Below are 16,769 nucleotides of genomic sequence, written 5' to 3' on the forward strand. Positions count from 1 at the left end.
CAAGGCCATTTCGGTTGAAACTAAGTGTCTGAGATGGAAACCATGAGCCTCAGACTGTAATGGGGACAAATGACTGAGTAAATGAGGATTTGCAGCCCCGATAGAAGCTGTGACGCCTTGGGTGTAGATGGAGCTTTTCTTCGAAGGAGGTCAAATCATTCCCTTGGTTTCCTGCCAAGCCCAGAGGCTGAGGCTGCCGCGAGGAGTCGGGCTGGAGAGCACCGGATAGGGGGGATTCAAAAGGCCAGCAGGGCCCACTGGGGCTCAGCAGCCCAGTTCCAGAACCCGTCCCAGGGGAGGAATGCAGGGCACGGCTCAGATATCCACACCAGAGTGTTCCCGGCAGTGCATTCATAACAGAGATGCAGAAAGCCCCTTAAGGGCTGCCCTCGAGGGAACATGATGGTGGTCTGGGGTTGGGGCGAAGAGGGTGCAGGGACTCCCAACTTCTCCCCCCACCATGCTTGAGCAGCGAAAACTCCGTCCCCCGACCCATCAGGATTCACAGAACAGATATGTAGGGAGTTTCAAAAGCAGGTTCGGAAAACAGAGATTGCATGTTCCCATGTTGGGAAAGCAAAGAAGTTCCAGGGAGGAGGGCCGCGGAAATCCATACATACAGCCAGCATACCAGAAGGCTGAAGCCAAAATGCTAACAATTGTTCTGGGTGGCAGGATTATGGGTGGTTTTAATTTTCCTCTTCATAATTTTATTTTCCAATTTTTCTTTAATGAATGTGTATTATTTTTATAATCAGAAAAAAATGTGTTTTGTTTTAAGAAATGGTGTGGGGGGACTGGCGGTTAGGGACTGTTCCTCCCCTTTCTTAGACTCTAAAACTGAGGTCCAGACACTAAAACTTCACTCACCCGTTCACTAATTCATTCATTTATGCATTCTCAAACACCTCTGGAAGCCCACTCTGATTTGGGCTCAGTTGTAAGTTCCCTGGGCAGACCTGAAAGTGACCCCTTTCTGTCCTCAGGGGGTCATAGAGCACTCAGCAAGTCCTTAGTGCATTTGACAAAGGGCTCTTGAAGGAGAGGAGATAAAGGAACTGAGTCCTCTAAAGGGGCAGAGAGTCTTACAAAGAAGGGGAATTAGGAGAGGGCTTTGTTGTATGAGCAAAATGTCTGCCATCACCAGCCAGGCAGCCCTCACAAATTCACCAAGATCTGTGGATGGGATAGGGTATGCTGGGAGGGCGATTGTGCTGGGAGATTCATCTAGAATGTTCTGGGAGATTCATCTAGAATGTTCTACAAGTCAGGTTCTTTGAAGCTTTGAACTGTGTGGCTCTGCCACAATGAGCGTATGACTTTGAGCAACTTCTAAACCTCCTGGGCCTTAGTTTCCTGTTCTGGAAAATGGGCTAATGACCTCAATGAACTGAGTTATTAGCTATAATGTGGCTAGTGTACCCAGTGAATAATTGCATAGAGGAAGGGCTATGGAATGCTTTGTTTTTATTGTTTGCTGTTATTCATACTTTATCCTGCAGGCATTCTGAAAGCCAAAAGGATTTTTAAGCTAGAAATTCATGTTAATTAACTAATGAGATTTTGTTTGTTTGTTTCACTCATTCGACATGTTTATTGATATCCTACTATACACCCAGGCACTTTTTCAACTACTGAAAAAGTGAACTCACCAAACCAAACATCAGGTACCTGAATTATGTGAATTTCAGATAAACAATAAACAATTGATTTGTGGGACACCTTTGCATTTTAATAAAAAGGTTTTGTTATTTATCTGAAATTCCCTTTCTCTGGGTGCTCTGGATTTTTTTATTAGCTAGCCCTAGTGAATAAAATCTTTACCTTCTATCACCGACATTGGTTTTGCTGTTATGTTATTGCTTTGGCTTGGGGTCCACACTCAGTGCTCAGGGGCTACCACTCCTGTAGTTTTCTAGGGACCATGTGGTGCATGGGCTCAATGCAAAGCACATGCTCCAACCTTTAAGCTATCTTCCTGGCCCTTGACATCAATAGTTTATGGGGGAGGAAAGGGGCCAATTTTTTTTAAAGGTATCATATATTACCAGGCAATGATAGATGTATGTATGTGCTGACTCAGACAAGAGGAATCTATGTGTTTCCCAGAATGGCTATTACAAATTGCTATGAAACACAGTGGTTTAAACCAACACACATCTGCTGTCCCCCAGTTCTGGGGTCCGAAGCTCTATGAACTTCTCAGGTTGAGGTATGGGCAAGGAGGTCCAGGAAAATCCAAATCCTCCCCTTGTCCCACAGTTAAGACCCCCGCGTTGCTGGCCTGGCACCTCTTTCCTCCATCGCCAATGCCAGCAGTACTGGCCACCGCTGCCAGCTCTCAGCTCTCTGCTTCTGCAACCATTTCCCATCCTATACCTCCCTCACCTGAAAAATCCAGGGTAAAGTCGCCACCTCACAGTCCTAAAGCTTCAACGTATCTGAAAAGTTTCTGTTCACTATCAAGGCCATAGTCTTGGTTGCCAGGGCCAGGGCCAGGGTCACGGTGCTGACTTCAAGGCTCAGAGAAGCCTCTGATGGCCGTGCTGGAACTGAACTGAGCTGGACTTGAGCCATGCAGACAAACATGTGAGGGGACAAATGTGCAAAGGCCCTACAGCAGACGTACAGTGTGTGAGGTATATTGGAGAGCAGGGAGGAAGCAAGTGTGGCTGGAGCCAGAGAGGAATGAGAAGACTGAGAACTGAGGGATGGGACCAGGATGAGGGGGAGGGCAGTTGTGTGCGGCCATCAGGGGCAGATTGTGAGGGAAGGATATTGATGTCATCCCCTGGCTGGGTCCTCAACTTCCTCTCCCCAGTACCAGTCTCTTCTGCTCAGGAGCCACCCATACCCAGAGTGCTGACACCCAAAGCCAAACTCCTCTCAGGAATATCAAAAGTTGAGAAGGAAGATGGTTTCCCTGGCACATGAGGGATTCAAGTTGGATGTTTGAAAGCACTTCCTATAAATGTGTGGCTGTGGGGGGAGGGGCACAGGGGGTGGTTCTCAGGGTCCCCTTTCCTCAGAGTCTCACGTTCAGAGCCCACCAGTTGAGCTCTTGAGATGACCCAGAGGAAGGCCCATTCCTGACCTTGGACTGCCCTCTACCCTCTTCTCTCCAGCCCTTCCTCCAACACAAGGGAATTGAGCTCAAGGATCTTCAAGGTCCTCCCAGTATTGGCCAGCCAGGATTCCTACACCCAGACTCTCAGTCCTACTGACCTGATGTGCTAGATCAAGATCCTCATAACTTGTGACCTTTGACAGATTTACTTAGTCCCACTGAGCCTCAGTAACCCCCATCAGCTGGAAAGAGGATCCCAGAGCCCACTCGTGTGGAGGAGGGAGAAAAGAGTTAAACCATATGGAGTACTCCAAACGAAGCCTGGCACACAGAGTGCTCAAAAAATATGAGTTCAGACGACAGAGACTGAAACTTTTGCAGAGTCTCAAAGTCCATGACCCTGGCCCTGGGAGTCTGACATTTGCCGGTGGTGAGGATCGAAGCCTGCAGAGCAACCCCCCCCTCGCCACACTGCCAGAGTGCCCCCAAAGCCTGGCCTCCCCCACGTGCTGGGTGGCATGCTTGCCCCACAACCACATGAAAAGCCATTCCCCCAGGGTGTCCCCACACCTGGGAAAACCGGCAGCCTGCCCGGCGCTGGCCCCGCCCGGTGGCTGGAACACCGGGCAAGATCAATGGAGCTCGGCTGGGCTCCCGCCACCTTGTTCCAATCAGGGCCGGGCGCCTTCCGCTCAGGACCCCCGCCCAGCCCCAGCCGCTGCCTCTCCCGGACCCTGCCCCACAGCCCACGTTTCCAGCCCCGTGACCCCTATGGAGCAGTGCCCAGGGGCCACTGCCATACCAGCTGTGGCTGGCCTGGACTGGGGCAACTTAAGAATATACTGGACAGTGAGGCAGAGAGAGGAGCACCAGACTGGGCTGGGCTCCTGGCATTCAGGTGCTCTCCAAGCCCCTCTTGTCTCTCGCTCTGTTTGAATGGACACCGTCTGCTTTAGGGACCCATGGCAGAAGAAGCACAAAGGATGAAAGAACAGGGATGGAAAGGTGATGAAAGTTATCTGACAAACTCCTGCCAACAGCAAATAACAAAAATGCACAGTGTCTGTGGTCTGACGTTTAGGAGGCCAGCATCCTCAGCACCTTCCCGGGGACCCAGGGTGGTAGACCTGGAGGAGACACAGCTCATTTCAGAGTACTGTGGTCCCTCACTGCATCCCCCAACCCTTCCCTCCACCCGTGTTGGTCTGAGCTCCCTGTCCTCCAGGGAGTCCCTCTGTGGACTCTGCACTACCCACAGTTCTTTTTTTTGGGGGGGAGAGGGGGGTACACCTGGCAGTGCTCAGGGCTTATATTCAGAAATTACTCCTGGCAGTGCTTGGAGGAGTATATGAGATGCCGGGAATTGAACCCTGGATAGCTGCACGCAAGACAAGTGTCCTTCCTGCTGTGCCATCTCTCGAGCCCCTCACAGTTCCGTCTGGCATTTGCAGTGTCTGTGAGCCCCACGGTTCAGGCCAGGTAGCAGACGCTGCCTAGGTCTCAAGTTCAGCTCTGACATTTCCCCAAGTTCTGAGCTTTCTGTGGTTCAAGATTTCTTCTGTTACAATGTGGGTGATGATAAGGGCACCCCACATGAAGGAGGGCTGTGAGGACTCAGTGAGAGTGCAGGGAAGACATAGAGAGCTCCAGTTATTACAGTTACGTGTCCTGCAGTAGCAACACCTCTTCATTCAGATCCCAGCTCTGCTCCTTTCCTGCTGGGTCCATGTGACTTACTTAAAGAATCCCAGTTCCTCACCTGCAAAGATGGCACAATGGCATGCCCTAGCCACTGGCAAGAGTTAAGGATCTGTGTGGGGAACGAGCACTGCAGAGGCTAGGTGCCCATAATGTTGCATATGGGGGTGCCCTGGTGAGGAGGGTTTCAAAGGGCCACCAGGAAATTTATCCAATGGTGAGTAGATGAACAGGACAGTTTGGCCAAGTACAGACACCCCACCATTGCTGCACCCCACTTTGTTGCACCCAGCCATGGCTTCACCCCAACACTTCTGTACAAATATAAGCATTTCTTTCCATTCTTTTCTCAGAGTTTGGGTGTGCTTTCTTAAGTTGAGTTCTTGGGATTTTTTCTTTTTTTCTTTTACTCTTGTCTTTCTTTTAAGATATTTTATTGGGAGTTAGAGAGATAGTGCAGCATAAGATGCTTGCCTTACACACAGCTGACTGGGGTTCAATTCCCTGCATACCATATGGGCTCTCCCAGAAGTGATCAGAGTCAGAAGTAAGTCCTAAGCAGAGCCAGGGTGGCCCCAAAACAAAAAGTATTATTATGAGATATAGTAGTAGAAAAGTGTACTAAATATAAATAATATTGGTGAATAATAAAAGACATCCATGTACCCTCTACCTGACTTTTAAAAAATAAATGACAAGGGCCGGAGAGATACCACAGTGGGTAGGGCTCTTGCCTTGCATGTGGCTGATGCAGATTTGATTCCCAGAACCCCATACAGTTCCTGGAGCATCATCAGGAGTGTTTCCTGAGTACCAACCCAGGAGTAAGCCCTGAGCACCCATGTCATGTCCCCATCTCCAATGTCATGTCACAGCGAGGGACTACTCCTGGGCTTTTTATTAGACATTCGCTACTGCTTTGTGCTTTCAATATCATCTCCTACTGGTAAGGGAAAACATCTGGGGTATACAACAATAGGATATGCAGACTATTGGAACTACCCAGGGTCCACACCAAGGGCATTGAAGATGGTCTATTCTTTCCATTTTACAGGGGAGGAAACAGGCTTGCGTGATTAGACCACAAAACTAGTAGGTGGTAACATGAAGGTAGGGATTCAGAGCTGGTATGAAGATCATCAAGTCATAAAGAAGCTTTGCCACTATCTTATTGCTATTGTTGAAGTCCACCCTAAGCTGGACATTGACTTTTGATCCCCCAACAATTGAACTTCCTCTACAACATGTAGCTGCAACTTGATTCCCTCCTATGATGGGGCGCTCTCTACCTGTGGGGCATTCTAGCTCTAGTCCAGCACTGAATACCACTTCTCTTTGCACGGGACCCAGCATGAACTGGCCCTACCTCCATTCCCGGCATCCAGAGAGCTGCCTGAGGCTGAAGCACTGAGTACAGATGAACATGGTGCTCACCCCCAGGCCAACTCTTCTCTGGGAGGAACCTCAAGCATGATTTTCATGCTCTTGTCCATGCAGAGATCCCTGGGGGGATGTCAGTGATGCTAGCAGAGGGGGTTCAGGCCGTCTCTGCAGGAAAGGCAGCTGTGGTTTCAGAGCTCCACTGTGGGGTAGGAGCCCCTTCACAATAGGCTTGAAGCCCCAGCAATGACCCCCCACTACACAGCTGAGGCCACCAAAGCTCAGGGAAGCCACTAAATCCGAAGTGAATCCAGGTCTTTGGGCCCCAGGCCAATGATCTGCTCTCTGGTCCCTGCTACTTCAGGAGACACCATGTACAACCCTCCTTCATGCCTACCTCCCTCCCTGCCGGACCTCCCCACAAGGGCCATTGAGTACTATGGAACCTTAGAACACCAAAGATGGACATCCTTCTGGGGGTCCCGTGGGTCCCATGTGCTTATGTTCTAAATGAGAAGTCTTGTTTAGGAAGCAACTTGTTGGGGGTCCTTCAGCCAAGGGATAAGGAACCAAACCTTGCTCCCCAGAATCAGCAGCCAGGACCATAAGTCAAGATTAGAGGTCATGCCCACTTATCCTTAAGTACCACTCAGCCCCAAACTTCTAGTATTTATCAAAGACTGGGGTGCCTTTGAGATTTTCAGGGTACAACTGCTTCCCCAAACAATGAAGGTGGCAGAGGAAAATTGGAACATGAAGGAGTGGAGGGAGAAGGACTTCCAGATGTTTCCAGCAGAGAGCTGGGGGAGGAGGCAGGATTCCCACTCAATCCCGTGCCAGACCTAAGGCAAAGATCCACTTCAAGAGAGTTGATACTTTTACAAATAGAAAAAACTAGAAAATTTGAACAGAGCCCCCTCTCTCGCACTGCCCAGCACTTAAAGATGCTGCCAGCCTACTGCTCCTTGGCACTTCCCAGTACTCAGTGGTGACTCACCACTGATTTTGGGTGCTCCTGAACATCTGAGTGGCATGACCCAAATGAAGAATTGCTGAAAGTGGAATGATTGCGAGCACTTACTTTGGAATCAAGGGGACCTGTGTTCAAATGCAGGCACTATTTGGATATGCTTATGTCCTGAGTGGGGAGTTCCAGGCCCATATAGGAAGCAAATTTTTATTCAAATCTACCTACAAGCCTACGTGAACCCTAGCTTTCTACGTCTGTTCCATTCCCAAGGTTCTTTGGAAGTTTATCTCAGATATTATAGGCAAAACACACAGTAACTAATCAAGAAACATTAATCTTCCGACCTGGGCAGGCTGAGGGGCCAATCAGTGGATGGACAGGTGGACAGGTCTGGTTTGGTCGTTGGGGGTGGGCTGGGACAGCTGGGCACGATAAGAAGGTGATTTCCCTGTTCAGAGTTTAGGGATTTTAGGCCCTGATGACAGTACATTGAGCCAGGTGCAGGACCGCAGCCGGGGAGCCTGTGCGACTGTGTGGTCACTGGTCCAGGAAGCTGGCCTTGCCTATGGGGTGATTGGGGCAGCTCAATACCAGCTGAAGCCCTTCCACAGAAACATCCAGCCAAGGGCCGAGGGCCACCCCCACCCCAGGCTGCAGCCACGAGCATGCCCACTGGAGCCTCAATGGCCATGGCAGGTTGCACAAAAGATCAACTGTTCTTCCACCTTGGATGCCCCGTTTTTATCTCATGCCATGCATACAGCACATAGCTGATTTCTTTCCGCAAAGGGCTGCGCTTTTTTTCTTTTCCAAGAGCGACGCTGGAAAGCCATGTGGCTTTTATTGCTGGCAGGAATGTCTGAGGCGTTCCTTAGCTACCACATGAAATGGAGCTGTAATCTTCATCTGCGTAAGGCCAAAGCCCCCGGTCTCCTCCGAGCCCTCGGCCTCTGAGATTAATTAAGGCTTCACAAGGACTGACAATCATTAGGACCTTTTTCAGGAGGTGGAAAATCCCTAATGGGACTGGCAGGGCCCAGGAGCCACTGGGTGGGCAAGAGGGGTGAGGAAGATTTGCCACAGAGGGGAACTTGCCCTGAACCAGAGCTGGGGGAAGGGGGGTAGGGGCATCCATGCCTCTGACGCAGTCTGGGCCCCCAGTAGGATCCCACCCCTAATCACCGAACCCCGCCATTTGATAAATGGAAGATGTGGGTATGATATCTCAGAGCTCTTGTTGATGCTGATATTAGAAAATTCTGAATCCTACCCACTAGCTCTCGCCAGGATTCTAATTCTATTTCATGACTGTAACTTTAAGCGCTGATTCTGGTCCATCCATGAGAGCTGAGCATGGTGGTCAGAAATAAGGACGTTGGGATCTAGTTGCCTGGTTGAAATCCCAATTCTACAATTTTTCAGCTGTATGGCCTCTAGCAAGTTACCTAGCCTCTCTGTCTTCAATTTTCTGTCATGTACAATTCAAGTGATAACTAAGTCGTATCTCCCCCATAATGATAACGAGGAATAACAGTATAAAATATGGGATGAGGCCTGGTAGCTCATAACAGTTTAACTGCTGTCGGTAATGGCTAATAGAGCTGAGGATTCTAACCCTGTGGTCCCAAACCTATTCCAAAAATTGGGTTCGGATGGGTTCTTCTTGTCTCCACCTGACTAGGGTTTGGAGACACTGTGAATCTTGGAGTCCCCATCTTTCTTCTCCAAAGGAGAGAGCAAGAGATGACTGTCCTTTGGGTGCCCTTTCTCTCCATGACTTCCAGAGCTTTAGCCCCATCCTGGGGCTACTTACTCTTCCTAGACGCCCTCAGCAACATCAAAGAACCCAGATCCCTCTCTCTGCCTTCCCCTACCTCCCAGAAGCTTCCTCAAATTTGAAGGCTCATGAGCATGGAGCTTTTCACCCATTCACTGTGGGGGGATAATCAAGGCACAGTGGTCAGCAAAGCAGAGGCCGAGCCTGAGGAAGGCCCACTGGAAGAAGTCCTCAGACTCTGCTCTCTGAAACTCTCAAGTTCAGAGGGCCAAAGCCCTGCCCTCTCTATGCCAAGATTTCATTTGTGAAATGGGGAGAAAATATTCACTACCCTGAAGAAGCCCCCTAAGGTTAGCAATTTTTAGTCAAAACCAAAAGACTCTACTAGAACGATTACTGCCAAATGGTGACCAAAATGAGGTGCAGGGGAGGCAGTAGAGGGACAAGGTCCAGTGGGAGAGTCGAAACCAGATGCTTATTCCTTGTGGGGTTGCTGCTCCTTTTCCTTTCTCCCTTCCCTAGAGCTGAGCACCTCTCAAGATCCCTCTAGGAGTTGGGACCCTGGGGCTACAAGCCTGAGTCACTGTGACTACAAGCCTGAATCACTGGAGGTGGTGGTAAGGTCAGGGTGGGAAAGTGAGGCATAAAGTGACAGTAAAACTCATCTTGGGGCTCAACAGGGAGCTGACCTAGCACCTGGGGGTCCCTGGAAGTGCATCAACATTATCCGGAAGGGATGCTGAGACCTAAAGAGAGTGTGATGCTATTCTATTCGTCGTGGGTCCTCCAGCCAGAAGGGGGCGCTCTCTGGATTCTGCACTACACTTTGAATCCTCCCAGGCTGTCCCACGGGCTTGCCCAAGCTTAGTTTGAACCTGCGTAGGAGTCTCAGACCAGCCTCTGTCCCTTTCTGGACATCAGTGGTCCAGAATGTACATGGAGGGAGGAGGCTTAGCAGAGGCCTCCTTGCAGACACAGAACAGTAGTACAAGGTTGGGGGGGGGGCACTGTAGATAATTCTTGGTGCCCCTCCTGCCTCCCACCCAGGGCTTCAGTATCTACTGATTTACATGCCTATTGGACCGACTTCATGGCCTCTAGCTGCATACATTTATTGAGCAATTCCAGTAGCGCTCTTCTCATTGCTTTACTCAACCAAGGGGTGTGATGTGGTGGGAGTCGGGGACAGTGATGTAGAGAACCAGGTGGGATCTCTTCAATTATAAGGATCAAATAAGGTGCTTCCCACCCAAACCCAGTCAAACCCAGTTTGCTTACTGTCAAACCTCAGTCAATTGGCTTCAACATTTGGGGGGAGGGGGGTGAGGAAGGGTGTTGGGGGACAGCCTTGGATCACACTTGGCTCTGTGCTCAGGGATTACTTATGGTGCTGGGCTGAAGTTACACAGTCAGGCAGTGGCAGAGCCAGGAGCTATAACCCGCCCACAGCCCTTGCCCATATTCCTGCTCCTTCCCCCTAAATCCAGCTCTTTCCAAAAAAAGGAAAAGAGAGTTCTCTGTAATCCCTGCAGTGCATTTTCAAGGGCCTTCCAGAGAAGATGGTCCCAGAGCTGAATTATCTGGGTAAAAATCCTCAACCCTGTAGTCACTAACCCATAGACCATATTATATTTTCATTACCATTTATTACTAAGCAGATATATTTCATACTGGATGCATTATACACAATATTATATAATTCATTATATATGAGGTTGAGATGACGACAAGTCCCACTTTAATTAACAGCTTTTTCTTTCGCATGGAACAACATATCATTTCAGATGCAGTGAAACACAATATTCCTCCCTTCTTAGATGTGGTCTTGGATGTGGGGTAATTAGAAAGACCTCTGTGCAAGACAAGGAAACTGAAGCTCCATGAGGGACAGGGGTGTTCCCACCTGGAGTGCAAGAGCACGAGGCAGGCAAGAGGTGCCAGCCTGGACTCGGGCATGGAGACCAAGAGAATCATCTAGCTTCTAGAATAGAGTTCTCTGTGTAATTTTCTGGACCAGGACTCAGAAAGAGATAAAAGAACAAATGTTCCTGGTGTCGGTGGGTTTGGCAATCTGAGAGTCTAGGGAGAAGGTAGCTGTCAAACACCTAATTCAGGCAGCCCAGTGATGGTTAATGATGCTCCTTCAAGTTGCCTCAGCTCAGAGGGGGTTGGTCACAGGTGGTCTTTACCTCCTACAGGCAGCCCCTAGGTGAACCCAGGGGAGCAGAGCAGTCATAGCCTCTGCTCAGGGTCATGGCAAGTTCTGCACACAAGAACTGAGTATTTCACAAAGGGAGGTGTGAGGCCCAGAGAGGAGAAAGCAAAGGATTTTTCCAAAGCCCCCAACACAAGGCCATCCAGCCTCATCTTTAGAGAATAACATGGCAGCATCCCCTATACATAGGCCTGTGCTAAGCACCTTACACATGAGTCTGAGGAAGTCTCCATTGCCCTCCATCCTCTCCCCACTTTATAATGAAACAAGATGAAGCTCCGAGAGGTTTTCTCTAGATGCTGATAGTTGGTCGAAGACAGGGCTGACTTTCCAGCCCCAAGAGTTTCTTTCTGTAGCCCCAAGTGCTTCTACGACCAAGAAGCCTCTTAGAAGGTTGTCAGAGCATACAGGCTTGCTGCCCAGCACACTAAGGGACTCTCTCACCTTCCCAGGGAAAGGGACTCCCCGTAAGTAAGACTTGCCCTTGAAAGCTCTCTGGCTGGCAGGGTAGACATGCGCCTGGCCTCTCGTCACCAAGAACACACTAGAAGGCACTCCCAGACCCCCTCAGACCGTAGGAGAGCACCCCTATGCTATATACACATATAGGGTCTCCTGGGTGAGGGAAGATGACAGCAAGAAGAGTGACCCCCAAACTTGCCACTGCAGGCCCCCTACTGGATTCTGTTCACTCAGCTCCAGCCAAGGTAAGCACAGACCTCCGCTCATCACCCCCTCTTGCAACAACTTGGGGTGCTAGAGCCATTCCCCAGACCAGCAGCTTGAGGTGGAGAGTTAGAGGGAGGAGCAGGAGGAGCTGTCCGTGGAGAGTCAGAGGGTGGAGGCAGTTAGCCCCCCACTTAGGAGCTGGGAGTTGCCATTCCAAATGGCAAAGAGCAAAGGAGGTGGGAGGAGGGAAGGAGGGAGGGAGGGAGAGAGGAGAGGAGAGAGAATACTGATTGGGGGTCAAAAGGAGCTTCATGGGGGTGAAGCATGGAAGGCATGGTCATCCAGCACTGCCTGAAGCCATGACTGAGCAGACCCCAGGACCCAGAGGAGCCCGGAGATACACAGGGTGTGGTCCAAAAATAACCGTGGGGGTGGAGGGGAAGATAGAATGTTTGATGCTGGCGACCTTAAATCTGTAGACCAGAGATGAGGGCGGGTTCACTGTAGTTGGAAACCCGGAAGGAGCTGGCGTGTTCCTCCCTGCTTCCCAGCCCCCCAGAACAGGACCAGGCCGAGCTTCTGCAGGGAGAACCTTCTGTGGGGCACGGGGGCTCCTCAGGTGTCGGGTTTGTGAAACCAGAAAGCGTCGGGGTCCCGAGGCGACCTGGAGGCAGCTTTCGGCTTGATAAATGCCATTTGGTTTGTTGAGATGTGGCCGCCGTACCAAAGGTGGACGCGACTTGTGTTGCAGAGAAGGCGCTCACAGGGGACGGCGGGTGGCGCTAGGACATGGGGACCGCAGCTGGCGCGCAGCTGTGCTGGTGCCCGGGAGCGGCAGCCCCGCAGCCGGCAGGCTGAGAGCGCCAACTGGCGGCAGCTTCTGGGACTGCACGAGTCTCGACGGGCCCCGCGACCTCCCGCTGGCTGTCTTGCGCGCTAATCCGGTGGGTCCCCAGGTGCTGGCGCCCACCAGCAGCGAGCGCCCTCCCGTGGGCTGGAGCCGCGCCGGGGCCGGGGGCCGGGTGCTGCGACCCGCAGGCACCTGATTCTCGAGGAGCCCCGTTGGTAAAGCTGCCCTGGGGTAAGAGGGAGAAACCCGGTGCAGGGACGTGTCAGGGCACCAGTGCGAATCGACAAATCGAATTTACGAGCCCCGGACGCCGCGGGTGCGGGTCCCGTGGCCATTCCCAGGCAACGTGCTCGTACACCCCCCCTGGCCCCGGGCCCTACCTGGCCACAAAGCGGAAGCTCGCTGAGGTCAGACGTGGCGGCGCCCGGCCCGGGCTTCCCCTCTGGTTCTGTGCTGGTCCCGGAGCTTCCGAGAGCGCGGGCCTCGGTCTCGGGTGGCAGGGATCTGCAACGCCGAGGGGCAGGCGTTGTGCAAAGATCCAGTAAGGGGCCCCGGCTGTCCCCGCCATCGGAACGGTATGAAGGGCGGCCACGAGCGTGGGCACGAGAGGAAAAAGGATCAACCGTCCTGGGGGTCCAAGTTGAGCCGCAGCCCCGCTGCCCCGGAGCGCACCCAAGGCTCGATTTCGTTCGGCTGCGCCCAAAAGGCTCCCACGGGACCAGAGGTCAGCACCAAGGCGAAACCTTGCGGCCACTATCGACTCCCACGCTGCTTTGCACCAGAAGCGTGGAGTTCGTTTCGCACCTGTCGAACGTCAGGGGGACAACGAAAATGCCGCCTCATCTCCCTAAGGCGGAGGGGTGGGCTCGCGAGTTCGTTCCCCCGGGCCCGGGGAGCGGGTTGGAGCAATAATCCGGAGTGAATCGGGGCTCGGTCTGTCCAGATCCCCTCCCCACTCCGGCCCGTCCCCAGCCATGTTCGCCCGGGAAGGCCGCGACGCCCCGACAGTGGCTGGGCCGCGCGGGCCCCGGGGCAGAGCCACAGGCCGGGCCGGGGTCGGCGCGCAGAGGGCGGCCCCGCGCCGGGGAAGGCGGGCATGACCCCGCGGGGCCCGGCCTGCCTCGACCCGGAGGGAGAAAACCGCCTTCTTTGGAAGTCAGGGCCCTTCGCTGGGAGGCCATTCCCGCGTGCTCCGTACAGTTTCCTTCTAACCACCGACTCTTTCACGGCGCAGGGCCGCGGTGATGAGCGCGGAGGGTCGATGAGGGGAGACACACGCGCGTTTTCTCAGACGCCATCGTGTTTTCCCCCCTCCCCCCCAGCGTCTCGGGCCACCACAGTACAGCAGGTCGCGGCGAGGCCTGCGCGATCCCGATAGCTGTTTTCTGGGGGAGATCGGAGACGGGCGGCGTTGGGCGCCCCCGAGCCGCATGCGGGCCGGTGGGAGACACTCGTTCCTCGGCCCCGGGGTTGGCATCGGGCGGCCGGGCCCGGCCCAAAGTCTCTGTCGGCGCGTGTCGGGGTGGCGTGCGCTGGAGGCGTCGGGGTCAGAATAATTCGCGAGGTTAGGGTAGTGAGGGGCCTCTTTGGGGGGGGCTGAGGGGTCGCCCCATTCGATGTGACCGGCCTGGGGGGCGGCGAGGAGGCTCCCCGCGATTCCCAGGCGCGGGAGTGCGGGTACCGCAGGCCGAAAGCTGCGGGCGGCGGGCAGGGCGAGAGCGGGGACCGAGCCGGCACGGCCCCGGCGTGAGGGGGGCGTGAGGGGGGCGTCAGGGAGCCGGAGCCCGGGAGACCTCAGCCAAGGCGCCTTCTAGAGGGTCCGGACGTTGGAAATGAAATTGTGGCCTGGGCACCGAGAACGTCCAGGGAGCCTCGGCGGGCTGCGGTGCCGGGCCCCTGACCCGGGGCGTCCTCCCGGGGCGGGGCCTTCCGCCCCTCCCCGCGGGGCGGCTTGGCGGTCCCCGTTCCTCCCCCGCGAGCGCGGCCGAGGTGCCCGCCACGGGGCTCCGATTGGCTGCGCGTCGCGTCGCTCGGGCGGCCCCGCCCTCGCAGGCCCCGGGGTAGTCACCCCGCGCGGGCGGTCGCGGCGCCGCCACTTGATTCTCGAGGATTTGTTCTGGGGCGGCGACCGCGGAGTTCGTGGGGCGACCGCGAGCGGGGGGGGGGGCGGGGGCGGGAGGCGGCGGCACCGCCCGCGCTTGGCCCGGCCGCAGAGCCGGCCGCCGGCACCGCGGGGCGAAGAGGCGGCCACACGCGGGCAGCGCGCCCGGGGATGCGGGACTAGCGGGCGGCGAGCGCGGCCGTCGGGGCGGTGAGGCCGCGCGGCGGGCGGGCGGGCCCCGGCGGGGCGTCCCCGGGCGCCGCCCCCCGCGTCCCGAGCCGCCGACCCCGCCGCTTCTGCTTTCCCGCTCCTCGCGGCGGAGGAGGCGCCCGCGCCGGCCGCCCCCCGGGGAGCCGCGCCGCCGCCGCCGCCCGCCCGGCGCCCTGACGGCCGCTGTTATGCGTATTCCCGTAGACCCGAGCACCAGCCGCCGCTTCACACCTCCCTCCACGGCCTTCCCCTGCGGCGGCGGCGGCGGCGGCGGTGGCAAGATGGGCGAGAACAGCGGCGCGCTGAGCGCGCAGGCGGCCGTGGGGCCCGGCGGGCGCGCCCGGCCCGAGGTGCGCTCGATGGTGGACGTGCTGGCGGACCACGCGGGCGAGCTCGTGCGCACCGACAGCCCCAACTTCCTCTGCTCCGTGCTGCCCTCGCACTGGCGCTGCAACAAGACGCTGCCCGTCGCCTTCAAGGTGAGTGCGGGGGAACCCGGGGCGGGAAGAGCCCCGCTCGCCTCGGGACTCGGGCGTCTCGGCGGCGGGAGGGAGGAAGGCGCGGAGCGGGGGGACGGAGAAGGGGGAACGGGGACGTGCGCGACCCCGCCGCCCGAGCCGGGCCACCCAGCCCCGGGCGCAGTCGGCTCGGCGGGCGCTCCCTGTCGGGTGCAACCCCCTGGCATGCCCCCCCTTCCCGCCCCTGCACCTTCGGGGAGCCCTGCAGAGAGATGTTGATGCGGAAACGGACGGATGGAGCTTTTCCTCCTTCCCAGTTCGAATCCCCGGGATCCTGCAGTGTGGGCCGCGGGAGAGAGGGATCCCCCCCCCCCCCCGGCCCCGGACGAGGATCCCGGGGGTGGGGTGGACCTGCCCAGGACCGCGGCACCCCTCCTCCCGAGCAGCTTCAGAAGCACTTCCTGCTCACACCCTCTATCTACCTCGGGCTTCTGACATTTTGCACCGGGTGGCACCAGGCCCTGGGGAAGTGGGGCGGGGGCACTGAACCCTAACCGGCTGGCGCCGGGATCCCGAATGTCAGGCAGGGGCGGGGGAGGCTAGCAGACCCCCTTCATTCAGAGGATCTTTTTTTCTCTGCCGGGTCAGTCGCCAACTGTTTCATTTTCATATTTTTTAAGGGGGCAGCGAGATGAAACGAAAACGCCTTGGTTTTCCCCTAAACCTCTCGCAGCTGCCGTGAGAAAGGGTCGCTGCAGGAAGGGCCGGCGGCTGGGGGTGGCGGTGCCCGAGGTGGCTGGAAAACGGTGGTGGCTCCTGGCAGCTGAGGCCCGCCTTGCTCCCATTAAGGCGACTCCAAATTGGAAAAAGGATGAGTGGCTCTTTGAGGTCTCCCGGGTGACATCTTAAAATACCAGTGGGGAAAATCTCCCGGGGAGGAGGGGGAGGAGGAGCTCGTGTGACTTTAATCCTCAGATCGGAGGTTTTACTGTCACTTGGAGCTTAAAAGGAATCTTTGAAATTAAAAGAAGACAGGATGTTGACAGGAAATCTGGCCTTTTTAATCAGACCCCAAACATTTTCTCCTTGAAATTTTTACCATCTGGATTCCTAGTCCCCGCACGCGGTGGCCACGTTTAAATGGCTGTGACTTCGTTCCCCGGTCTGATCCCTTTTCAAAAGGCATCTGCTGCTTCATGCTCCCCACAGTGAGGGGTAAGGGAGATGGGATGGGGGGTGACCACCACCCCCATCCTGTAGTTCCCAGCAGGTGCATCCTCCTGCTCTCGAAAGTCCCCCTTCACTGTACAGGGGTTTTCTGTACAGCCCTTCTCTGGGCGTGAGTTTGTTTTGCATTTTTGCATTTTCCCCTAC

At 55.1% G+C, this 16,769-nt stretch overlaps 1 protein-coding gene across 2 annotated transcripts in view; it reads left to right on the forward strand.

Annotated features, from left to right (window-relative positions):
* Positions 1-16,769, forward strand: part of RUNX3 (RUNX family transcription factor 3) — a 53,572-nt gene that overhangs the window by 16,794 nt on the left and 20,009 nt on the right. The window contains exon 2 of one of the 2 annotated variants that reach the window (XM_055140357.1): positions 15,142-15,416. In XM_055140357.1, the coding sequence (XP_054996332.1) occupies positions 15,142-15,416 (275 nt within the window). Of the gene's footprint in view, positions 1-15,125; positions 15,417-16,769 lie in introns of those variants that run through there. The other variant, XM_004603455.2, reaches the window with a different exon arrangement.

The sequence above is a fragment of the Sorex araneus genome, chromosome 5, assembly GCF_027595985.1.
Source record: "Sorex araneus isolate mSorAra2 chromosome 5, mSorAra2.pri, whole genome shotgun sequence".
Taxonomy (NCBI): domain Eukaryota; kingdom Metazoa; phylum Chordata; class Mammalia; order Eulipotyphla; family Soricidae; genus Sorex; species Sorex araneus.